The sequence below is a fragment of the Symphalangus syndactylus genome, chromosome 6 (assembly GCF_028878055.3).
Source record: "Symphalangus syndactylus isolate Jambi chromosome 6, NHGRI_mSymSyn1-v2.1_pri, whole genome shotgun sequence".
NCBI lineage: Eukaryota > Metazoa > Chordata > Mammalia > Primates > Hylobatidae > Symphalangus > Symphalangus syndactylus.
In genome coordinates, this window is record NC_072428.2 from 92,797,006 (window position 1) to 92,823,966 (window position 26,961).

The 26,961-nt window shown below is 37.8% G+C and overlaps 1 protein-coding gene across 4 annotated transcripts in view; it reads right to left on the minus strand.

The window, feature by feature from the left end:
- Positions 1 to 26,961, minus strand: part of CCDC146 (coiled-coil domain containing 146) — a 174,194-nt gene that overhangs the window by 112,574 nt on the left and 34,659 nt on the right. For 3 of the 4 annotated variants that reach the window (XM_063641532.1, XM_063641533.1, XM_055283471.1), the window contains exon 2: positions 23,746 to 23,912. The exons of the other annotated variant lie outside the window; for it this stretch is intronic. In XM_063641532.1, the coding sequence (XP_063497602.1) occupies positions 23,746 to 23,901 (156 nt within the window). In that variant the 5' untranslated portion in view covers positions 23,902 to 23,912. The remainder of the gene's footprint in view (positions 1 to 23,745; positions 23,913 to 26,961) is intronic. 4 annotated transcript variants of the gene reach the window in all.

Consider the following 26,961-nt stretch of genomic DNA (forward strand, 5'->3'; position numbering starts at 1 on the left):
GAATAGGAGTAAAGGAAATTTGAAACATGAGTATCGTTATTCAAAGTGATTAATAATATGTTGCCACAGAGAAAGAGTTGTAGTCTAAAGAGGCCGCAGTTACGATTGGGAAAGTAGTGGGTCGGGTCAAATCTGAGGATTTGAGAGATTGTGAACATAGGTGAGAAGCAATTACAGCCAGGGAGAATATGGCAAGACAGGATCAAATACAGTAAGTCCTCACTTAACCCTGTTGATAGGTTCTCGGAAACAGTGACATTAAAACAACGTACCATGTAACAAAACCGATTTTACCATAAGCTAATTGACATGAACAGGAATGAAGTTCCTATGACATACAATGTGTTGTTTTCGCTTAAAGTTGCTGTTTCCAAGAACCTACCCATGATGTTAAGTGAGGACTTACTGTGCACTATAGGACTGGGAACGTAACAGTGGCAAACTTTTAGAAAGGGTCCTAGGAACATGCCTGTGGGGACATGTCACACAGAGGCATACTGCTGTACCCGCCCAATAGTGATTGTTCCACCCTACTGAATTCCTGAAGAAAAAAGCAGTATTTTTCATACTACTTAAATTTTGAAATTAATTTTAACATAAAATCCATGAATCCTTTAATTTTTTAAAAAGATACAGATTAAAATAAAGACTCCTTCACAAACCACCTTCAATTTCAATCCTGTCCCTCTCCCCAGAGGTAACAAGCCGAGGTGGCCAATTCCCAACTTTAATTTCATTCTGTGCATTGCCAGATCGCAATGTCTACTAAGTCATAAGCTTGCCAGGTCTCCTTTGTTGATTGACTGGAAAGGGGTGGAAATGAGAGGAAATGGGTATACTTTGAAAACCTGGAGTGTCCCGAATTCCCAAACATGAGTGGCGCCCCTTGCTTTTTGAAGTAGTCCCTCCCCTGACATTGATGAGGATGTCCTCTTGCTGGAGGGCACTGTTGCTTTCTCTGCTGGGGGAACACTCCAAATTCTCCCTTAGGCTCCTTCATCCCACTCATCAGCATCTCCAGATTTGTCATCAGGGCATGCCCCGATATCAATTCTAAAGTCTAGTGGAAAGAGAAGGCTTTGCACAACTTTGCTAACATATATCAGCAGAAGGCTGGAGAAGACATATAGAGAGAGACTAAGGTTGCCTAAGGAAGAAGAAACAATTTTAGATGTGACTGAATTTACCGGTATAGGCATATTTACCAGAAATTATAGATTCAACAAGCTACCTTGAGAAGACATGTTTGAGTCTAATAGTTTGCTTGCTTAGTTAATACAAACCTACATTCAATAGCAGCTCATGGTAACTAAAGTTGAGAAGCCAGAAATGTCTTAGAACTCAGACTTACGGCGATAGAAATGCTGGGGTAAAGTTAGCTTTCATTCATTCATCGAGTATTCACTGAGTGCACACCATGTGTCAGTCTTCTAGGAGGCTGGAGATTTATCAGTGACCAACACGGATAAAAATCTTACACTCATGCAGCGGGTAGTAGAGACAAATATATGGTAAATATTTATCAGAGGAGACAAATACATGATAAATACTGTTAAAAATTAAGGAGAATAAGGGAGTAGTAGAAAAGGGGGTGCTGTTTCATATAGAGCAGTCAGAAGAGGCCTGTCTGTGGAGGTGAAATTTGAACAGAGACCTAAAGATATGAGAGCGCAAACCAGGCAGATGTCTGGGATAAGTGTGTTTCAAACGAAGGGAACATTAGGTGCAAAAGCCCCAAGCCTGGAAGAGTGGATAGCATGTTTGAAGGTCAGCAAAGAGGTCTGTGTGAAACAGCAGAGGGTCTGGCGTGGTGAGAAGATGAGATCAGAGACAGCTTGGGTGGTTGGGGATGAACAAGGGATAGGAGTGGTATATCAGATTACCTAGGCCTTTAAGCCATGGTAAGGACTGTGCCTTTTATACTGAGTAGATAAGAGCCGTAAGGGTTTTGAGCAGAGGAAAGACATGATCTCAACCAGTTTTAAAGGGGTCGCTTTTGTAGGCAAGTAGAAAAGAGACTGTAGGGAAACAAGGACATCAGTTTGATAATGTTTGCAATATTCTTGGTAAGTGATGACGAAAACATGATGAAAGGTTGCAGTGAGATACATCTATTTTGAAGGTAAAGGTGACAAAATTTGCTGATCAAAGGTCAGCCAGTGGTAGATAATAACAATTAGAGGCATTATAGAAAACCACAAGATTTTAGTCTGAGCAACTGTGAAGGATGGAGCTGCCATGAACAGAAATGGGGAAGTCTGCAAGGGAAGCCTGTCTGGAAAGTTCGTGAGGAGTGGAATGGAGTGGGGTGGGAGGCTGGAATCACAAGTTTTAAACATCGTAAGTTCAAAGATATCCAAGTGGATATAGGCATTTGAATATTAGTCTGAAGTTCAGGAAAGACATCTAGGGCTCAGAAATACATTTGAGAAATGTGGAATACAGATGGCAATGAATCCATGGGATTAGATAACCTAGTAAGTTTATGTGCAGCAGACTTTTACAGAAACAGCCCTGGCACAAGCTGGCCTTGTAGAAGTTGGAGATGAGGAGGAGCCAGCACAGTTGCGTCCCACCCATCCACCCTGTAATGATGTCATTCGAGAGGTGCCAGTGACACTTTATGGTGAGGGCAGAGATTCATTCCCATTGCAATAGATACTTATTTTAGATCATGTTAGATATAGATTTGCTTTTCCTTGCTTCTGCCAGCAACGGTATTTTTGTTGAGTTACTGGATATCTTAAAAAATCATCATGGTGTTACACAATGGTATTCTACAAAACTTTTCTTTAACTTAGGAAGACACTTGACAGCAAAATGAGAGGGTGATGACTGATTGAAGCCTCGAATACTGCATCTTCTTGGAAACACCACCTTATGAGAGTGGGGTGTTGTGATGTAATTACAGTGCGTGTGTCTACCTGTGCATATGTAGATACCCATATGCATATAGCAAAATAAAACGAACTAGGGCACAGATCGAAAAACCTTTTCATTTGTTAGCAGTGTGCTGCCCAAGCTTGAGGAATCATCTATGGTCATTTAAATTCATTAGAGTACTAGTTTGCTATGATTATAAACCTTTAGTTGGACAGAGACTAGTTTTACTCCCCTTTTCCTTAGAGACACTAATGATCTTTTTAAAAAATTGTGGGTACATAGTAGGTATACATATTTATGGGCTACATGAGATATTTTGATAGAGGCATGCAATGCATAATAATCACACCAGGGTAACTGGGGTGATAAAGGAAAAACTTCATCCGAATTAAATTTAAAGCAGTTTAAGTAAGCAACGAACAATTTGCGAATCAGGCAGCCCCCGTAATCAGAGCAGATCCACAGAGACTCTAGGGGTGCCTCCTGGTCAGAACAAATTTATAGACAAAAAAGGTAAAGTGACGTACAGGAATCAGAAGTGAGGTACAGAAACTAGTACTATAAGACTGGTTACAGCTTGGCATTTGCCTTATTTTGAACACAGTTTGAACACTCAGCATCTATGAGTGGTTGAAGTATGGCCGCTGGGATTGGCCAACACTCAGCTATTGTTACGGGTCCATACTATTAAGTTAGGTTTACATCAAATGTAGATTGTAAAAATTCAGTTGTAGAGGATTAATGAAAAGACCACTTAAGCAAGCAGATTCTTCTTCTAGCTCATTTTTTAATCTATTTAATTTTATGTGGTTTGGTTTATGGGTACCCTGGGTAAGGAGCATACTCTAAACTCTTGGTATTATCCTCCCAATAGTCATAGTAATAGTCTCCCTGGTGCACTGTATTCTCTCAAAGGTTTTAAATACTTGCGCGCAGCCATCTCTAGAACGTCAAATGCTCTCTTTTCAACTGGAATGACAGAAGCTGAAAGAAATGTGTGACCATGAGGACATCATAACCTATGAATGACATGCTGAGACCAGAAACCCAAAATGATGGTAACTTAGAGTGGCGCTAAGGCCCTAAGTTTTGGTCACACTCTCACCTAAGTGAGAACCTGGCCAAAAAGCAGAAATTTTTTGAACAAAATTATGGAAGGCCATTATTTTGGACTGAGCTTATGTACTAGGCCCCAACAAACCAAACCAAACTAAAATGGAGTCACTCGTGCTAAATGTGACATAATCAAACTAAGGCTTTAAGAAAACACATAGCTCCTAGAACAGACCAGGTGTTTTTTCTCCTGTAAACAGGATGTTCCAGCATAAGGAAGTAACCTCTACTCAGTCCTTATTCCCTCCTTGCAGAACCCACTGTTCTACAAGTGGGTTTCAAAACTATGTAAGTTCATTTATGATAGTGATGGTAACATCAATGAATAAGGTTTTGGTCAATCTCTCAAAATTAAGAAAATTACCAAAAGTGGGGAATTGTTAAAGCAAATTGTTAAATATGGCCTGAGAAGGACTCCATACTTCTACATTTGAGTCCTTGTGGATGAACAGTAACCTAGCTTAATAGTCAGACAAAACTGAAAACCTAACTTAATAGTACGCACCTGTAACAATGGCTGAGTGTTGGCCAATCCCAGCAGCCGTACTTCAACCACTCAGACTGCTGAGTGTTGAAATTGCATTCAAACAAGACAAACACCGAGCTATAACCAATCTCACTGTTTCTGTTACCTCACTTCCGAATCCTATATGTCACTTTACCTTTTTTGTCTATAAACTCGTTCTGACCACAAGACACCCCTGGAGTCTCTGTGAGTCTGCTGTGATTTTGGGGGCTGCCTGATTCGTGAATTGTTCATTGCTCAATTAAACTCCTTTAAATGTAATTCAGATGAAGTGTTTATCAAGGGCATTCACCCCCTCAAGCATTTATCCTTTGCGTTACCAACAATCCAATTGTACTCTTTTAGTTATTTTAAGGTGTACAGTTATTTTTGACTGTACTCCCCCATTGTAGGTCTCGTTCATTATTTTTATTTTGTACTCATTAACCATCCTCACTTACCCCTTGCCCTCCCCACTACCCTTTCCAGCCTCTTGTAACCATCCTTCTACTTGCTATTTCCATGATTTCAATTATTTTAATTTTTATCTCCCATAAATAAGTGAGAACATGCAAAGTTTGTCTTTCTGTGCCTGGCTTATTTCACTTAACATAATGACCTCCAGTTCCATCCATGTTGTTGCGAATGATGGGATCTCATTATTTTTTATAGCTGTATAGTACTCTATAGTGTGTATGTACTACGTTTTCTTCATTCATCTGTTGGACACTTAGGTTGTATCCAAACCGGGGCTATTATTAAAAGTGCTACAATAAACATGGGAGTACAGATGTATCTTTGATACACTGATTTCCTTTTTTTTGGGTATATACCCAGCAGTGGGATTGCTTGGTCATATGATAGCTCTATTTTTAGTTTCTTGAGGAACCTGGAAACTGTTCTCCATAGTGGTTGTACTAATTTACATTCCCACCAACAGTGTATGAGGCTTCCCTTTTCTTCATATCCTCACAGCATTTGTTATTGCCTGTCCTTTGGATAAAAGCCATTTAAACTGGGGTGAGATGATGTCTCATTGGAGTTTTGATTTGCACTCCTCTCATGATCAATAGATTCTTAATTATTTCAGTCTCTTTGTTAATCTGATAGAATTCCAAATTCCATCTCTGTGTCGTCTTGAATTTCCTTAGAACAACTATTTTGAATTGTCTGTCTGAAAGGTTACATATCTCTGTTCCTTTAGGATTGGTCCCTGGTACTTTATTTAGTTCATTTGGTGAGGTCATGTTTTCCTGGATGGTCTTGACACTTGTGCATGTTTGTCTGTAACCAGACATTGAAGAGTTAGGTATTTATTGCAGTCTTCGCAGTCTGGGCTTGTTTGTACCTATCCTTCTTGGGAAGGTTTTCCAGATATTTGAAAGAGAACTTGGGTATTGTCATCTAAGCCATATCTGCTTTAGGGGGCACCCCAAGAACAGAAACACTGTGGTTCTTGCAGACTGAGATACTACCTTGATAGTCTTGGATAAGATCTGGAAGTTCTTATCCACAGTTCAAGATGAGATTTGGGTGGGGTCACAGCCAAACCATATCACTTTCCCATTTTCTGCAAGAGGCAAGCAACTTGTGTTTATGTTTAAAAGTTTATCAAACGGTCCACAAAATTATTTGCTTATATTTCTGTCCCATTCAGTAATGTAATATATTTTTTCAGTGACTCTAACCTGTTTTAATTCTTGTTTAGAGATTCTTCTTTCTGCATACTGATAATGATAAACAGCTGTTACTTGCTGAGCGCCAACCATGGGCTGGACACTTCCCTAGGAGCATTTCCAATGTCATCTCTGTTTGCTATGATTAATCCTGGAATAAGGAGGCAATGCCTTATACTCAGTAATAATCTTCCCTGGAAAAAAAAAAAGCCTCCGTTATCTACAAACTGTTTTTCACTTGTAGATAATTATCCATTTTCAGCTGTCCTGACATTTTTGGTCAGGAAGTAGACTAATTTTCCATGGGTGATAGATACACATAGTAAACTTCAGTCTCATCCCCCCATGACTTTCTGTGTGAATCCAGGATGCAGAGAATGATTCCAGTTGTATCTCAGCTTAAGGTAAAACATCTCTTTCTGTATTTTATCGAAACAATTATATGATATTTTACTAACAGGAGATATTTCAAAAATTAATATATTTTCAAGTGTGTTAATGTCCCTACTTAACCTAGTGGCTAAAAATTATTTTCTTCCTGCAGCTAAGTCAAAATTTACAACAACCATGACAGAAAGGGCAAACAAGTTCCTATGCTCTCCAAACACTATTTTACTCCCATGGTTACGTGGCAGAATTTGCTGATGAACAAATTCTGCTTAAGCAAAAAGACTTTGTAAGTTCTCTGGAAGCCAAAGACTTTTTGTGTAAACAGCAAAGTCCTTATTTTCATTTGTTAGAGAAAATAATTCTTTCAGAATGCATCATTTACAAGTAAATTGTGTTGGTGATGGTGATTTTTAAATTTCTATCGTATATGGAATAAATTTATTCAACCTGATGAAGCCAACTATTAGAAACCTAGAAAGGCCCTGATATCATGGATAACTATGAAAGTTGGATAGGAAAGACCAATACTTTCATGATGAAAGCAGGGCTGGTATTTAACATGCTGCGCTGCTAGAGTTGAGACCCTACTGTGTCTCCAGAGACCCTAAGCTCCTGCAGACGTGTTTTCAAAACACTGAAGGAAGCAGGGTTGGAAAAGAAGCCAGGAGAATGTATAATGTGTGAAACACTATTTAGCTGGAATAGTTCTGCTTTTATTGTGTATCATGAGGTTTCATTTCTAATTTACTTGAAGCAAAGGATTTTTTATCTTTCAAAAAATATTTGAAAAATCATTGCCTGCCTATCACATATCCCTTTGGGGGCTCAGCTAGCAAAATAAAACTGGAAGAGATGTACAATAGGTCTAAACTTTAAGTCACTGAGAACTTAGGTTGGCTTGATATAGGAAATACATTCAGTAATCCAGAAGAAATTTCTTAAGTTTCCGTTAAAATAGTGATGTAGTAATGTGATTATTTCAGTGAGAGACTTTACTAATTACTAGGTATATTTGCTCTTTTGAAAATCTTAGCATAACTATATGCAAAACAGTGAGCTGAGAGTTCACAAGGAGCACCAAAAGGAATACTATGTGCTTCCTGTTCTAAATGTTCCTAAAGCTACTGTAAATTAGCATGAAAAACAGGAAAGAAAATAAGTGACATGAGGTAAGTGCAAGCACTATGCGGAGAGAATGCAGAAGCAGAAGTGATCACATTTTGTCAGGAAGGGAGATGCTTCAGGAGAAAAGACGAGATCTCAGCTATCCTTGAAAGACAGGTAGAATTCTGAAGCACAGAAACAGTGAAGAAAGCACTCCTGGCCTGGGTGCAGGATGAGCAAAGACATCAGCAGGGTGGAAAATCAGGCACTAGTTAGGAAAACAATAATACGTCTAATTTGGCTGGAGCATGGGAGAAAAATGATGGATCAGATTGTAGAGGGATTTGACTGTAAGGTCAAGATGGTGACACTTAATCCTTATAATAAGGCAAAGAAAAAGTCAAAGTTAAGTATCTGCACTCTCCCTCTGCCACCTATTAATTGCTCAGTTCTGTGTCTGCACCTATGAGGTGATGATGGGATACTGGGTGGGAAGGAAAAGTGGAAAGAACTCTGAAGACTGCTTTACAAAATAATGAAATGGCCAAAGAGATCAAGGAGAAGACGGACAAAGATACAGAGAAGAAATATATAGCTTGAGGGTGGGAAGGTCTGTTTCTGAGGAGATTTTAAAAGAGGGAAGAAAGAGGTGTGGGAGAGGCATCTGCTGTGATGAGGAATTTGGGGAAGTTTTGATGCTTGATATGCTGTGGAAGTCAGGCCTCCATTTCCTGAAGGAGACTTCAGCACAGCCATATTGCTTTCCAAGGCTTTCGTTTCCTTTAGGCTGTGTTGAGATGGGTTTTTAGGTTGGAGGGAGAAGGCTTGGTTTTATTCAGTTCACAAATTATCTGTACAGAGCAGGGGTTTCTCCAGTGATTCCTTGAGGTGGGGGACCTGGGAGTGGTGGGGTTGGTGGTGATGATACGGTGAAGGGGAGAACAAGGAGCTTTCACTTTGCATCCCTCATCTCTATATCCACCACATCCAAATTTTTTCTTCTTTGAGACAGGGTCTGGCCTTTTCACCCAGGCTAGAGTACAGAGGTCTGATCTTAGCTGATGCAACCTCTGCCTCCCAGGCCCAAGTCATCCCACCTCAGCTTCCTTAGTATCTGGGGCTACAGGCATGCACCATCGTGCCACCTGTAGTCTTTTCTTTGTAGTTTGTTTGTTTGTTTTTTGGTAGAGATAGAGTCTCACTGTGCTGCCCAGGCTGGTCTCAAACTCCTGAGCTCAAGTCATCTACTTGCCTTGGCCTTCCAAAGTGCTGGGATTACAAGCCTGAGCCACCATGCCCGGCCTCAAATCTATTTTATATACAGTGCTTCTGTGTAAGACTGCCATTGGGAAAAAGTGATAAAAGCAATTTTAAAAGATGGTAAAACAATCATGGTAGGCAGTGAAGTATCCCTGAAGTATTATGAGCTGAAAAATGTTTTATTAGTATAAAGTGAGGTTCAGAGAACTTAAATGACTTGAATTTTGCACAGCTAGAACATACAAAGCTAGACCTAAGGCCCATTTTTACTCAATCACTCTGCCACCCAATGATCAGGTTTTTTTTCTTTCCAAATCATTAAGATTTAGGATATTTTGAGCCTGTTCATTCTTAGTTGTAGCCTTTATAGACAGCAAAATTCCTATCTTCCTAATCTGAGGTTTAATGTCAGGTAATTCTTGTGCCTCTTTATTTTGTATTTTGCTACTCAGATGTATCTGTTTGCCTCCACCTGGATTGTATAGGCTGAAAAGAGGTAAAGAAATTTTGCCTCAGAAGGTGATAACTTGGCATTAGGTTCTAACCTTGTTGCTTATATCTCCTTTTTGTTTCCCCTACATCACGTACATACCAGATGGAACAAAGGCGAAAATATGATTACACACACCATCAAGGTACTGGGAAAAAACACAGGAGACGTATTTATAACCTCAGAAAAACAAGTCTTTAAGGTATGACACAAAATCCTGAAGCTGCAAAGGAAAAGGTTAATACATTCAAGCATATAAAAAAATTAATTTCTACATAGGGGAAAAAAACTATCATAAGCAAACTCAAACAAAATACAATAAACTCACAGGAAGATTTTTGCAGTGCATGTTGTACACAAAAGCCTACTTTCTAAATGTATAAAGAGTTCCTATGAATGTACAAGAAAAAACTAAACTTCCCAATGGAAAAAATGGGAAAAAATGTGAGCAGAATTCACACAAAAAATAATTACAAGTGGGTCTTTGTACTAAGACCCTACATGTACTAAGGCTCTACAATTCTAGCTTCTGCATAGTTGCTACTTTAACATTTGCCCTACATACGTGGCCTGCATACACCTTGTTCTGGAAAACTTGATAATATATTATGTCTGAGTCACCTGCCTTCTTCATCTCCTCCCTCCTGAGGGCACACTTTTCAAATGCCAACTAACTAATCTAGAGTCTACACCCCCACTGACCTTTATCACCCCAGTGCCAGGTTCCAGACAACTAGGGACAGACCTTATGAATGGGCCCAGAGCCCAGTGAAATAATTCAAATTAGCCAATCCTAAGCCTGCTTACCCCCACCTCACCTATTCCTTATCTTGAAAACCACAATAAAGGCTCTTGCCCACAGTTCAGCCCTCTCCCTCTGTCTTCTGACCAACTCCACTACTTTGCCATGTGACACCCTACTCACCACTGTGACATGATATGTCCCTTCCTTCAGGAACAGTGAGTAATAAACTATCATTTCAATGACAATTATCCCCTGATCTGTGTACCTTCCTATATCTCAAATTTCCTAATATACATTTTAAACAGTAAACATATGAAAAACTCCATTCCACTTAAGAAAAATATTTTAAAAGACTATGATGAAATAACTTTTTTTTTCCTTATCAGAGTGACAATGGTCAAAAAGTTAGATGGCACACAGTGCTGGTATGAGTACAGAGCCACTCACTTATTACTGGTAGGAATACAAATTGCTACAACCTGTATCAAGAATACCTTGGCAATAAAAACAAAATTTTTAGATACACAAACCCATAACCCATCATTCAGCCATTTCACTTCCAGTTATATATCCAAAAATTTTTAAAGCAGCATCTTTTTTTTGAGACGAGGTCTCACTCTCACCCAGGCTGGAGTGCAGTGGAGTGATCTCGGCTCACTGCAACCTCTGCCTCCTAGGCTCAAGCCATCTTCTGACCTCAGCCTCCCAAGTAGCTGGGACCACAGGCATGCGCCATTGCACCCAGCTAATTTTTGAATTTTTGTAAAGCCAGGGTCTCAGTGTTTCCCAGACTGGTCTTGAATTCCTGAGCTCAAGCAATCTGCCTGCCTCACCCTCCCAAAGTGTTGGGATTACAGGTGTGAGCCACCATACCTGGTCTTAAACCAAGATCTTGAAGACATATTTGCATGCCTATCATAGTAGCAGCATTATTCACAATAGCCAAGAAGTAGAAGCAACCCACGTGTCCATCAGTGGATGAATGGATAAACAAAATACGGGGTGTGTGTGTGTCTGTGTATGGTAGTGCATATATATGGTATATTGTATCTATATGGTGTGTATATATATATACACACACACAATGAATTATTATTCCATCTTAGGAGAGGAATTCTGACACATGCTACAACATGAACCAACCTTGATGACCTTATGCTAAGTGAAATAAGCCATTTATAAAAAGACAAATACTGTATGATTCTCCTTACAGGAGGTATATCTAAAGTAGACACATTCATGGAAACAAAGTAGGAGAAAAGGGGAATTGGGGAGTTGTTTAATGGGTGTAGAATTTCAGTTTTGCATATGAAAAAGTTCTAGAGATTAGTTGAACAATAATGTGAATATACTTAACACAAATGGTACACTTAAAAACAGTTAAAATAGTAAAATTTTATCACAAACGCTTTGTCTGAATGAGCAAATCCACCGACCCAGCAATCTCACTATTAGGAATTTGACCTTTTAAGATGATTACTCCAGTATAAAATGATGCATGTATAAAGTTAGTCACTCTATCATTATCTGTAATAGTAGATGACCGGAAATGACCTAAAGGTCTCATAATAAGGAACTAGTTTTAAAAAGCATTTTCCAGTCATGCCTTGAAATACTATACAATGAAAAAAATAAAAATTGTATATATATGTGAAAAAAAGTGTGTATATTATACTACCTCTTACTTCTTTGTGTATAGATGTTCTACAAGGCTATATAAAAGATTGTTAATTATAGTTGCCTCTTGGTAGGGGGAGTTTAGATTTATAATGGGGTAGAAGGCTGACTTTTCATTGTTTACTATTCTGCACCTTCTGGATTTTGTACTATGTATATATTTTATATATTAAAATAGCTTTATATAAATAAAACTAGCCCCATGGCTGAATAAATTGTATTACAATTTTATTATGATTCCCTGATACTCTGTTCCTTAACTTCCCAGTCTGGCTTGTATCTCACTGCTTGACCACTGAGAACCTGATCTTGCTTGCCTAATGAAAACTTTAGTAATTGTCTTGTCTTAGTTAACTTTTCTGGGTTGACTCCTGCTAACTCATTTAACTGATTTACATGTAAGTCTGGTTACCAGATGGACAAATTCCCAATCCTACTCCCTTCTGTTTATTTGCCAAGGAATCTACCCAACAGACAGTACCCGCTCTCTGTCTACCTATATATTAATACATTTTTTGTTGAAAAAGGTATTTTATTTTAATCCTTAAGCTTCCATCTTTAGTCCCCAATGTATTAAAATAGTGATTGCATTACTAAAGGCACTGTTTTACAAGATGCACATTCACCTACTAAGAGCCACGAGCTTTCCAAAGCCAACCTTCTCTCAAAGGAGAAAATACTATTACTTCTCCTAGTACTTATTTTGAAGAGCAACATCTGTTCAGCGACTATTTAGAAAGCCAGTATCAAAGTTAGATTATTATTTTTAATATTTAATTAAGTTGCTACAACAGTAGTAAACAATGAAAAATAAAGAGGTGATCAAAACTGTATTAACTATGTAATTAAACACACGTGCACATACACATACAAACTAGGATCTCATTATGTCAGTAAAGAACTAGAAAAGGATAAAGGAGAAGAGAGGCAAATAAACCACACAAACAGAGGGACAGATGGGCCACTGAGGGTAGGGCCACTGCTACATTTTCCTCCCATTCTCAGCCTTGGGTCTGGCATATTGTAGATGCTCAGGAAAGATTTTTCAGAAGGAGTAAAGGAAGATAATCTCACAGATTGCATGTGAGGAGGTAAAGGACCAATTTTTCTTTATCTTTCTTCTTCTCTGTCCCTTTTTCAACATCCTTCTGACTCCCTCTTACCACTAAGCACAGCTTGTTCAAATAGAGTTGTTCTGACAATACCCCAGATTCCTGGCCAAAATCAATCTCCATGTTTATCATTTTAAAGGTGCCAAGAGGAAGACACCCTAACACAGTGCCTTCTTTCCTCTTACCCTGACCTCTTCTGCAGTGTACAATTTAACTGAATTGAGGGGTATTAATATACTTTGCAAAGTGGAATATGGCCTGTATTCTTATAATCTTAGTGTCAATATTCAATCTTTGTAAATGGATTTAAGGTATGTTGATATCTCAAATATTTAAGTGCATTACAAGGTTTTCTTCCATACTGGAAAAATTTTTAAATTTCCGCCCCACTGTCAGAGTAAAAACAATAATAACAAAGATATGGGAACAATAGAACTTATCTGTACTGTTCAATAAACTATCCATCTCTTTAAAAATGCTTGACAGCCAAAGAAAATCTTGAAAAATTATTCTTGCAAGGGTGCCTGGATGTCTGAAGGAAAAGTGAAAACATGCCAATAATAGCAAGATTTGCAGGAAAGTTTATAAAAGAAACTTAGTCATTTTTTAAAGCACGGCCTATAAGTACAGCTGTTAGTGAGGGGTGATAACTAAGGAGAGGATGGGGAAACATACTAGAAATATTTAAACAGAGTGTACATATTTATCTTTGTTTTAATACACAGTCGACTTTAAAAGTCAAATTGTAAAACCTAAAATAGCAGTGTTTAAATGTGTGAATGTCAAGTGAACAATGTCAAGTGAAATGCGCGCTGAAGCAGGAAACGGAAGATTGAGTTCCAAATTCCACCCTGATGTGTAACCCAGGGCAAGTCTCAATCTTCCAGAATCTTTAAGATGGAAATAGCAATATCTCAAAACTCCTATTACAGAATCATTCTGAAAAGTAAGTTTACATACTTGAAACTACTTTGTAAGATCCTTGAGGGTGGGGTTCTTATCTTTTCATCTTTATAACCAGTTACTTAAGGGATAAAAAAATAGAAAATATTTAATTCCTTGAAAAAATTTGAAATGTCATTAGGGATTATCTCAAGAAGCTCATCAGTAACTCTATAGAGGGTCCAACCTACAAAATAAATGAAGCTTTAGTAGCGTCGGCAAAGCACCAATACATTCAGTAATTAAAACTTTAGACCAGGTACAGGGGTTTACGTAATCCCAGCATTTTGAGAGGCCGAGGTGGGTAGATCACTTGAGCCTAGGAGTTTGATACCAGCTTGGACTCTATGGTGAAACTCTATCTCTACATAAAATACAAAAATTAGCCAGGCCTGGTGTTATGTGCCTGTGGTCCCAGCTACTCCAGAGGCTGAGGTGGGAGGATTGCTTGAGCCCAGAAGGTAGAAGTTGCAGTGAGCTGAGACTCTGTCACTGCACTTCAGTCTGAGCAACAGAGACAGACCTTATCTCAAAAAAATTTATTTAAAAAACCAACGTTTATTTATCTGGTACCAGCCTTAAGAGAAGAAAATATATAGAAAATAAAGCATCTTTTGAATATGTGAATATCCTCATAAAAAGATAATTTTACAAGTATGAAATTAGGTAAGCAATGGCAGCATCTTTTTTTAACTACACAGTGGTACACTGTGTTGTTAAATATACATAGGTATCAAGTTGCAATTCTTTCAGAAAGCATTCTGAATACTGTATCAAGATCCTACTGTGTCTACTACACCTCTAGCCAGAGACTTCCCCTAGAGGCTCAGATCCACATACTGGACATTCCCTTCAGACCTGTTGCTTCTTCTGAACTCTCATGTATGGTGCCATAATTTGGCTGATTTCCTAAATCAGAATGCCAAGCATCAATTTAGAATCTTTTCCTCACTCACTCCATCCACTCAGACACTAAGTCTATAGAATTTTATACTTAACATCTCTCCTAAATGTATTCATTCCTTTTTTCCTCATTGCCACTGCCACTGTGCAGTCTCTCTTCACATCTTCATCACTGAAATGGCATTCTAACTGGTGAGATGGTAGGAATGGAAAACACAAATTCAAGAGATAGTAACAAGAGAGAACCAACTGACAGAACCCAGGAGCAGAGTTAGGTTCCGGAGAAGGATAATGGATTTAGTTGTGAGTATGTTTAGTTTGAGGTACTTTGGGGTCATCTACATGAAGATATTCCAAGTATGTGCATACATGGGTATGGGCAAAAAACCAGATTCATAGTGGACCCTGTGTATATGGATGCAACATCCCCTTTCATGTCTTACTGCCTTAAAAGCCTTTCTAGACTGTCTCATCCCACAGCAGTCAAGCCTCCCTTTCCCTTCTGATAACACTGCTTGTATCTTCTGGGTCCAAAATCATATGCCTTTTGTTGACATTTAATATGTCAATCTTCTTGTTCACAAATAATGCTTCTAAAGAATATGAACCTTTTTATGCTTTATGTGCATAAATTCTCATGGTATCTAGCACAATCCAGTACACAGGAGGTGCTCAAAACCAAGGAGGAGTTGAAGGGATGAATTTCAGTAGCTTTAGCAATAATGATTATAAACATCTAGCACAGTGCCTGGCACATAGTGAATGCTGTATCTTTTATCTTTTAAATAAAGACTTGATGTCCAAAATTATTGTTCACAAGGTTCTTGACATCTTAATACTCATCAAATCTGACATGCAACTGAAACTTGGACACAAATGCTGCTATTACATATTTTGTAAGAAGTACAACTGTTCATAGTTTTATATATAACCCGTTTTCGTGAAAAGGTCATATATTAACAAACAATCCATCTTCATCATTGCCTATGATGATTTGTATACATCCACATTCTACTTTTAGTTTCATATTCTATTTTGATTTGTAGTTTTACTTCCTCGGTGTCTCCCTACAATGTTTGCTCTCCCTTTTATGCCTCCCAAATGCAATGCTCCTGTGCCTCCTTTTCTCCACCCCTTGGCTAAGTCAGGTCAAAGACTTACTTAACAATGATTGGCACAATAATTATTTTCAGGAAATAAAGAGAAGGGAAGAGATGTCTGGCTCTTGGTAAAAAGCAAAGAGCTAATTATTTCGCTCAGGTGAAATAATTTAATGTTTTGATTTTGGCTTACAGCATTAAGACAAAAATGATTTTACGGCCTCCAAAGTCTTGGAAAAGTTCAGCATCTGACACACTGACCCTTGACAAGTGAGGTCACATTTATTGTGAGGTCACAGTGCTGCTTTACATAAGCACATAGAGATAGAAGTAGAAATCCTAACTAGGGAATACCATGAAACCTATCACTTATATTAACCCTGGACATGTGACAGCATCTAACATAATACCCATTGGAGTGTATGCTGGTTCAATCTCTTTGGAAAACTGATTGAAGGTCTTTACTAAAGCTGAATATAAACCTAGACTATGACAGATTAACCCCACTCCTGCGTATATACCCAAGATAAGTTCATTCTTAAGTACAAGGCATGCATAAGAATGATCACAGAACCTTATTCATAAACTTCAAAACAGGAAAAATCCATTTTTGTAAACAAAATAGAATGGATTAACAAATTATGGTATATTTACACAGTAGTGAGGTAGGAGGCAGAACTTGACTTCGGAGGCGGGGCTTGGACATCACACCAAATTGAGGACTAGCTAAAACAGACGTGAGGCAGAAGAACCTCCCCCATTAGACATCAGTGTGCCATGTTAGTTTACTGTTGCCATGGTAACACCAGGATGTTACTGTCCCTTTCCATGGCATCAACACGACAACCTGCAAGTTACCGCCCTCATTCTAGAAATTTCTGCATAAACCAGTCCTTAATTTACATCTAATTAAAAGTGGATATAAATTTGAGTGCAGAACTGCCTCTGAGCTGCTATTCTGGGTACCCAGCCTATGGGGTAGCCCTGCTCCACAAGGATCAGAACCTCTGCTGCTGCAGTTCACTGCCACTTCAATAAAAGTTGCTGTTTAACACCACAACCCTCTCAAGGGCAAGCCTCAATTTGGGGGCTTGACTGTCCTGTATCATCAGGATACTAAAAAGCAATAAAAAAGAATGGAACTACTTCCACGCATAATGCTATTAATGAACCTCACAACTATAAAAGTGAGCAAAAGCAGCCAGACACAAAGAAAAACATACTGTATGACTCCATTTATATGATGTTCAAGAAGAGACAAACTAATATATGATAAGCCAGTATAGTGGTTATCTTGGGTGGGAGCAATGACTGGGAAGGTCTCAGGGAGACCTCAGATTCCTGGAAGTAGATCCTGATCAGACTGAGAATATGATGGGAGAAGAGATAAATCAATGAGATACATATTTAAAGGAGATATTTAACTCTCAAACTGACAAAGAGAATACAGATGATTGGGAGAAGAATGACAAATTCAGTTATGGACATGTTGGTTATAGGCATACGTAAAAAACCTGATCTGTATACACTTAATATTTGTGAGGTTTACTCTATATGTTATACCTTAACAAAAAAATAACAATATAAAGAAAATGGGACAGGATTAAATATCCAATAGGACAAAAAAATGTCTGGAATACCAGGCCTCATAGTTAGGCAGCAATGGCCAATTTGGGGAGCAGGTGTCCCACATTAACCCACACAGCCCATTGATGGGAGTTGTGTGGCTTGGTTTCCTAACATCACTTAATCACTTTTTTTTTTTTTTTTTTGAGACGTAGTTTCACTTGTTGCCCACATTGGAGCGCAATGGTGTGATCTCAGCTCACCGCAACCTCCACCTCCCAGGTTCAAGCAATTCTCCTGCCTCAGCCTCCTGAGTAGCTGGGATTACAGGCATGCACCACCACACCTGGCTAATTTTTGTATTTTTTAGTAGAGACGGGGTTTCACCATGTTGGCCAGGCTGGTCTGGAACCCCTGACCTCAGGTGATCCGCTCACCTCGGCCTCCCAAAGTGCTGTGATTACAGGCATGAGCCATTGCGCCCAGCCCCAAGCATCACTTTGAACATTCATTCCAAGGAGTGAATTAACACAGTGTAGTTCCTGCCCTGTTAGGTCTTATTGCTTAATGTGATCATTATGTCAGTGGGGAACTCTAAATTTTTTCTTCTTAAAAAAAATAAAGGGATAGGTGTGCAGAATGTGGTTTGTTCCAGAGGTCTACGTGTGCCACGGTGGTTTGCTGCACCTATTGACCTGTCCTCTAATTTCCCTCCCCTCAGCCCCCAACCTCCCAACAGGCCCTGGGGTGTGTTGTTCCCCTCTCTGTGTCTATGTGTTGTCAATGGAACTCTACATTTTCTATGCAAAATATTTTATGCTGATTAGTCAAGTGATGTAGGAAGAGTTGAGAGGTTGGAGAAACCCCTGTGAGATGGCTACTCAGGCAGTTCCCTGAAGGACATGAGATTTCAGCCAGGATCTCAAAGGTTAGGAACAGACCCAGAGGTTGCAAAGTGCAGTCTATGCAAGCAGTTTGTTTGTTTTTTTACGATGAATGGCATAGCTTAAAAGCAATGGAGGCAATATGACTAGGCAGACTGGTGGATAGCCATTATCTTACATCATGTATTTTAAATTTATGCCAGTTTCCTTAGACATCTGAAGTTATTCCTTCTAAATGTGGGAGAGTCCCTGCTGAGGGGAACAACATAAAGAGTAGATCCAGAGAATCTAAGTGAATGACTAGATTGTAAAAGTAGTTTGGGTATAAATTGCAGAGGCCTGTGAATGTCATATTGAACACATTCTTCAGGCAATATGAGACGAGAGCATGACACCCATGCATTGCAACTTGGCAGTGCTGGGACAACTGTGCAACTAGCATTAATAACAATGAATAAGCAGCTTCTGTGTTTTCCAATGTTATGCCAAGCAACTGGACCCTTGGAAGTGGATTTCTGACTGCTTTCCTTCAGTTGTCATCTGCACTTTTGCCATTTTTGCAGATACAGTTTCTGTTTAAACAACTGAAGGAAGACAAAGTAGGTTAAAAGACAAAGACAACTGAAGGAAGATAAAGTAGGTTATACACAGTTGTTAAAAACTTGTGAGACCCATAAATTTTAGAGTAATCCTAAAAGAATTAGAAAATAAATTTACAGATGCCAATTAGGAACAATATCTTAGTGGTGTTGTTATGGAAATAAAATTTTCTGAAGCCAGTAATTCTGAGTATTCCAAAAGTTTGCAATTTATCACTGTTTTGAGGAGGAGTTCTCAGGCAGTAAAATTGCTGGTATTGACACTAAAGGGTAGGTAGCACAGTTCTTTGAAACTATTATTGAAAGCTCTTGGATATAATTATCAGAGGCCTGTTATAACCAGCAATTAATAACTATAAATTATGCATCCATGTATATTGATTCTTGAAACATTTATTAAAGATTGAGGATCAATATGCATGAGAAGTTGTCCTAAGTTCTTTAATTTTGCAAAACAAACCTTAATCTTTGGCTTAGAAAACCTTGAAGATAATCTTTACTATTAGCATAACTTTTGCTACAAATAAACTCAAGTTGTTGTGATTTTTACTGTTATGGCTTCTTTATAAACTGGTCTTAAGGTCACTCTGTGAAGAGTGGCTATAAGCCAAGATAGCTGCTTTTTAGAAGAGCCCTGACGGGCAGGGCGTCAGGTTCCTGTGTGTCTGTCAGGTGAGACACAATGACAACAATGAGAAGGTGAAACCAAACACATGAAACAGAAGAAATTTATTACTTACAGATCTGACAGCTTAGGGGTGCTGATGGGGAGCGCAGATAAGTCTGGAGGTGGCAGGGAGCTCAGCAGTGGGTGGGGAGTGAGCGAGCCGCTGTGGGAGCTCACCTTTATTAAGGTATATGGGTATTATCCCTCCGGTCTTCTCACAGGAGTTGTGGATTGGCTGGTTTAAGGAAAACACGCCAGAAGGGGGAAACTTATTTATATGACTCTGGTGTTGATCATTAAGTTTTATCACGGTTAGCAGCTGTGGGGTGTTTTGGGTTTGGGATTAACAGGATGAGAAACAAGTGGGCTATATCTCAACCACATGGGGAGGAGTTATTTTAACTAGTACAAAGATTGGGTATGATTGGGTTTCAAATAACTTAGACCTAAAAATGCATGAGCTTACATCATAAGCGTATGTTGAGTCAATGTCTTTGGTAGCTACTATATCAAACAAATGTATGACACAAGTTTAGCCTTATTTTTGATTCGATTATTAAGGGCAGTGCTGGAGAAGTAGAAATTCTATTGCAAAGTTCGACATATGATGGATTTTGACAGAAATGTGAACTCTTCACTTAAAATATTAAGATTAGAGGAAGGTTATCATGGTTTTAAAAATATAAAGATAAGCATTTCTTTTTCTCCATACCTTTGCCAGCATCCATTGTTTTTGAATTTTAATAATAGTCATTCTGACTGGTGTGAGATAATATCTCATTGTGGTTTTGACTTGTATTTCTCTGATAATTAGTGATGCTGAACACTTTTTCCTACTTTTGTTGGCCACATGTATGTCTTCTTTTGAGAAATGTCTGTTCATGTCCTTTGCCTATTTTTAAAATGGGGTTATTTGTTTTTTGCTTGTTGATCTAAGTTCCTTATAGATTCTGGATATCAGACCTTTGTCAGATGCATAGTTTGCAAATATTTTCTCCCATTCTGTAGATTGTCTGTTTACTCTGTTGATAGTTTCTTTTGCTGTGAAGAGGCTCTTTAGTTTAGTTCAGCCACTGTGGAAAGCAGTTTGGAGATTTCTCAAATAACTTAAAACAGAGCTACCATTCAACCCAGCAATCCCATTACTGGGTTTAAAACCAAAGGAAAATAGATCATTCTACCAAAAAGACACATGCACTCATACATTCATCACCACACTATTAATAACAAAGATGTGGAATCAATCTAGCGGCCCATCAGTGGGGGACTGGATAAAGAAAGTGTGTTATATATATACACCACAGAATACTATGCAACCATATAGGAGGATGAAATCATGTCCTTCACAGAGACATAGAAGGAGCTGGAGACCATAATCCTGAGTGAATTAACGCAAGAAAAGAAAACCAGACACTGCATATTCTCATTTATAAGTGGGAGCTATACACTGAGCACACATGGACAAAAACATGAGAATAACAGACACTGCAGACTACTAGAGAGTGGAGGGAGGAAGGGGAGTGTGGGTTGAAAAACTACCTACCGGGTACTATGCTTACCACCTGGATACAATATGCCCATGTACCAAACCTGTACAGGTATGCCCTGTATCTAAAATAAAAGTTAGATTTAAAAATATGTAAAGATAGATGTAGAAATAGATTTAAATTTGTGTGAATATAAATATTCATTAATCTATTCCCTAGCTCTGTCCACTGAGAGGGGCTAGAAGCTATGACATTCGAGGAGCAATGACCATGCTCAGCATTAGTATCTTAGTTTCCAAATATCATTCTCCAGTAACAGGAACTAGGGATCCTCCAAGAAATGGCTGATTATAGGGCTGGAGCAAAGAAAATACAAGATGAGCCCAGAACACATTCTTGTGCCAGAAAGTAAGGAAGTGCAGAAGGAATCACAGGAGCATATCAGAAGCACAAGTGAGCCTACCTGAAGGGTATACACTGGCCAAATGTCGGACAATGATAGCAGGAAAAGGAATGACAATGGGAAACTTAAGTCCACACTGATAAAAAGATGAATAAATAAGGAAAGAAGAGGAAGTTCTTCCTTATAGTAGAAAGCCACTTAATAAATACAGAAGAAATGATGGAATTAGAAAATCACCATTTGACAACCATCATAACAAGAGTTGATCTGGGTAAGTATCACCAACAAATCCCAAGCTTGTAGGTGAAAATTTTAAGAGGAGTAAGACAACTACATAGTCTCAGAGTATCTCTTCTTGAGGTGCTTATTAATTTCAAACAGAAAAATAAATAAAAGGTAAATCTGGAAGTCACCACCTTAACCAAGTGATCAAGATGAACAAGTCTAGCAATGGGACAAGGCAACATCATGTGTTCCTGGTAGAAGATACTTGAGAAGAATACAAGATTGTGTCTTTATATTTTTACCAAAAATACATAGCTTGAATCTAATAATGAAAAAATCGGAAAAATCCAAATTGAAAAAAATCACAAAATAACTGGCCTCTTCTAAGTGTCAATATCATGAAAACTAAAGAAATCTTGAATTTCCTTTAGATTAAAGGAGACTAAAGAGATGACTACTGAATGCAATACATAATCTAGAATATTCTTTTGCTATAAAGAACATTATTGGGACAACTGGCAAGACCCGAATAAGGTATGCAGATTAGAAAATGGTATTATATCAATGTTAATTTCTTGATATAATTGTACCATGATTAAGAGAAGGGGCCGGGCGCGGTGGCTCACGCTTGTAATCCCGGCACTTTGGGAGGCCGAGGCGGGCGGATCACGAGGTCAGTAGATCGAGACCACAGTGAAACCCCGTCTCTACTAAAAAATACAAAAAATTAGCCGGGCGTGGTGGTGGGCGCCTGTAGTCCCAGCTACTCGGAGAGGCTGAGGCAGGAGAATGGCGTGAACCCGGGAGGCGGAGCTTGCAGTGAGCCGAGATTGCGCCACTGCACTCCAGCCTGGGCGACACAGTGAGACTCCGTCTCAAAAAAAAAAAAAAAAGAGAAGGAATATATTTTTAGGAAACACAGTGATGCATTTACGTATAAAGGGGCATCGTGTCTTCACAGAGAGAGAAAGAGAGAGGTTGAGAGAACAAGAAGATAGAAAGAAAAGGATAAAGCAAATGTGGTAAGATGTTAACATCCGAGAAATCTGGGTTAAAGATACATGCAAATTCTTTGCACTAATCTTGCAACTGTCCCGTATATCTGAAATCATTTCAAAATAAAAGAAAAAGTCAAAACTGTAGAAAAAGTGAACAATTTATCAGTTTAGATCCTGTATACACATATATAACACTATTATTTTTAAAATTACTTTTTTATTGCATTATGTTCCAATTTGGTTTTGCTTCTTGGTTTTTAATAAACTCTGTTTTTGCTTTAAGACTTTTTAAACTTATTTCTTACTATGACTATCAAATTTCTTAGAATGAATAACTTTATTCTATAGAACTGAATAACTTTTATTCAGTTATATAAAGTTTATCATCTGAAATTCAAATGTCCTCTAAATCATTTTCTAAAGTATAGCTCTCAGGCATGAAAGGTAACAGTTGAATACGTAGTCAGCCATTACTTTATAAAAAAACTCTCCTCATATATGGGTATTTCCTAAATGTTCATCTTGCTTTTTAAAGTTCACATAATGAGAATATATAATTCATCATATTGCCCTTTTTGCTTATTTGCTGATAGAAAACAGCAGATTTCAGTGCTCCACTGTAGTAATCATAGTTAGTTAGGTAAATATATATTCTTTCTATCATTATATGACAAGATATTTTTATTTTATGGAAGTAAATGTAGTATATGCAATAATAAAAGAAATCTTCTTTATTTCATGTACCAACCCATGAAATGTATGTAACTGACTGAATATATATGCAAATACTTATGCTACAAAAGTATCAGAACCTACACTACTGCATTGGTTCAGAATTACATGATAAATTTTTGGAAGAAAAGGCAGGGACCATTTTGTTTTAGTGTATCAAGTTGTAAATATCACCTACAGGATATATGTAATAAAGAATTTTGATAATGATATTGGCTTCATTTGAATTTTTAAGTACATGTTGAGTTGGGTTTTACTGTAGTAACATATAAAGAAAAATATACCTCATGAAGAAAAATGAAAGCTGGAGTTTCAGATAAATCAACAAACCGCTCATCTTGAATGTTAATTGTGGGCACTATGGCATAAATGGGCTCTTGATCCTTTTCATCTTTCTCCTCTTCCTCTTCTTTTTCTGTGTCTGTGCTACTGTCTTCCATTTTTCACGATTCTAAAATAAAATTAATCCATATGTGGCTATTTAGGAGTATCTTCACTTATAAAGTAAAATTAATAGAAAATAATAAAAATAAGCAAAAAACAGGAATAAGCTATTCTTCAATGACACTACAAATCAGGAAAGTTAGCTATAATCTCATTACGAAAGACTGCTTTTTTGCAAAGACACTCTCTATTGTTGCATGCAAATCAATCATTCTTATTTTTAAAAGTATGCTACTGTTGCATTAATTGGAAAATAAAAAATATATATGAATTATATATGTAAAATATACATGAATTATAATGAGAATGCAAGTCAGTATCAGCCTAGATATTTATGAAGCAAGAAGTCAGAAACCTCTCCAGCTATCCTATTATAGAGGTATCAGAAAGCACACTTTGCTTTCTGATACCTCTATAATCTATACATTGTACATATTTCTGTAGAAAATTGCCTAAAACAATGTATTGTAATTTACTATTTTTCATATTGTCTACTTTATTGGACTTCTTAGAACAGAAACTGTATTCTTATTTACCCATGTACCTTCAACACCTAGCAAATAACATACTTAGAATGTGTGCTAAAAATAATTGCCAACGGCACAAACAAGTTCTGCTGTTCTTCTAATGTCCAAAGAATATTACAATTGCAAATAGTTTACTTGAATTTTCAGAAATAAAATGCTTAATACTAAATCAATGCAGTAACAATAATTCATTCACTCCTTATTGGAAAGTTAGTTTGTTCAAAACCAAATTCCCACAGGAGCAAAACCGAGGTTCTTCTGTAATTGCTGTGGGCAACTGCTAACACCAGCTTCGAAAATTTTTTTCCTCAAATCATATTGGCAGGGTGACCTACATAATTTGCAGGACCCAGTACAAAAAAACAAATCTGGGATTCCTTGTCAAAATGTCAGAAAAACGTTCTCTGAAAGTTACTAATACATAAAAACTTTTCCCTTTAAAAATATGTTATTACATATAAAATATAATAGGGATAATAGTAATATGTGAATAGCAACAAAAACTAAGTGAATAGCAATGAATCCTAAGAAAATATTTTTGATGTCACAATTTTATATAATAAAAAAAATGTAATATCTTGATTGATCATAAGATTTTTCTGGCTCACTTTTCTGCAAATTAATTTACTAGATCATCAAAATTTATACTCATTGTAATTTCATTTTTAATTGATCAAACTGAAAGTGATGTGAGCTGCTCTTGGGAAATGCAAGATCATAAATAATTTTTGGCAATTTTTAATTTGAGAAGAATCTTCCTGGTCATGCATCTTTCACTGAAGTTTATAAGAATATTTATAGGCTGTGATAACATTTAGATACATTTCTGATAAGTCATTTCAAAATATAACCTTTTGAGCTAATGATTCTCATAGAACAATTTTCTAAAAAGATTTAACTCTTCATAAAAATCAGCTTCCTCTGTGAATTTAATTTTAAATGTACATTTATTCAACATTCATTTTAATGTTTCTTCTGACAATTCCTGTAACTTCTGGAGGTTGTGCAATAATCCAAAAGTGGCTTTATGTTTTGAATATACACCAGAACACTTGCTTATATGCATTCTATTGTTGTATGTTCAATTACAAAGAAAAAATAAAATTTAAAATGGTCTTTCTTGCTCATACTTCATTTATTCAAAGCTTCATAAGCTTTATTCAAGCTTGGAAAAGTATTATTTTCTGTCACATGCAATCATCTTTAATTTCTATTCCTAAACTTACGGATATTTGATTGCAACATTATAGTAATTTTCAAAACTGGAGATTTTAAACTCTTTGAAGAATTCTAATAACTCCTTGACATGTTTTATTGCAATGTCTGTGTGTTTGCTTTTATTGTGCAATATTTTACTAAAAAAGTTTTCTGCATGAGTGCCAATAGTTTCTTTCCTTATTATATGTGCAGATACCACAGAGACAGGTGCTGGGGACAAGCCTCCCATGGTAGGTTCCAGAACTGTCCCCATGCAGGCCTCTTCTTTCTCCTGAGGCCATCACTGATGTAGCTGTCCCTATTACTTTTGCTGTCATGTTGCTTCTGCTGCGATTGCTGCCATTGCTTTTGCCAATCTGCACTCAAGCGCTGGCCTGGCTGCCTTGGGACTCTGTGATACCCCAAACTGCCCTGATGCATGCATTTGAGCACCAGGCCACGGGCCTATTTGCTTGGCACCCACACCCTCTGCCACAGCCATCGATTCAGGTCTGTGCATGTGCACACTGCTGCCTGGCCTATCCGTGCTGCTCATGTGAATGTTCAATTGTCCCAGCAGACTTTATTTACAAAACTCAAGCTCAAAAATAAAATTTTAAGTATTTAAAAATGGTGACAGCAGGGCATTAAACCAAGAGCAGGGCCCCTCTGAGAGCAGGTCCTTGTGTGACTACGTAGGTCATACATCTATGAGGCTGAAGCTGGCCTTGTATATTAGCCATCGATTTGGTCATGCATTCAAGTAGATCCACAACCGTTTCTAAAAGGACTCTGTCTTAGTCAGCAAGGCCTCCGTTGGTCCAGTTTGGTGACATTGGGATGACTGCCCTTCTGGAGAGAGACTGGGTAAAATGCCTCCATTGCATAAGAGAATGCCAATATCATCATCAGCTGTTTTTGATCTCTGAAATACATGAATCTTCGCTGAATCAACAGAACATTTTACTTACACTCTTCTCTTGCCAGAGAAGATAACTGCAATTGTCATGCTTTTAAGGTCTGAATCTTCTGCTGAATATGTATCATTTCTCATGTCAATCTTATTGGATTGGCTGTTCCTCGATGACACTGAGCCTCACTCTATAACATGGAAAGCACGTTCCATCATAAGAAGCCAGAAGGCTTGGTAGGTTCTGGTTCTTAAATGTATTAGTCAGGTGGTCACAGACATATCATTTATTCATTAAATTTACTCCTCTCTAAAATGGGGTTGAATTAGTAAAACAAAACAACAACTAATTTTTATGTTTCAAAAAGATGTGCAGATTAAATGTGATAATGCCCCTGGGACTTGAGCTTCACTCTATCTCT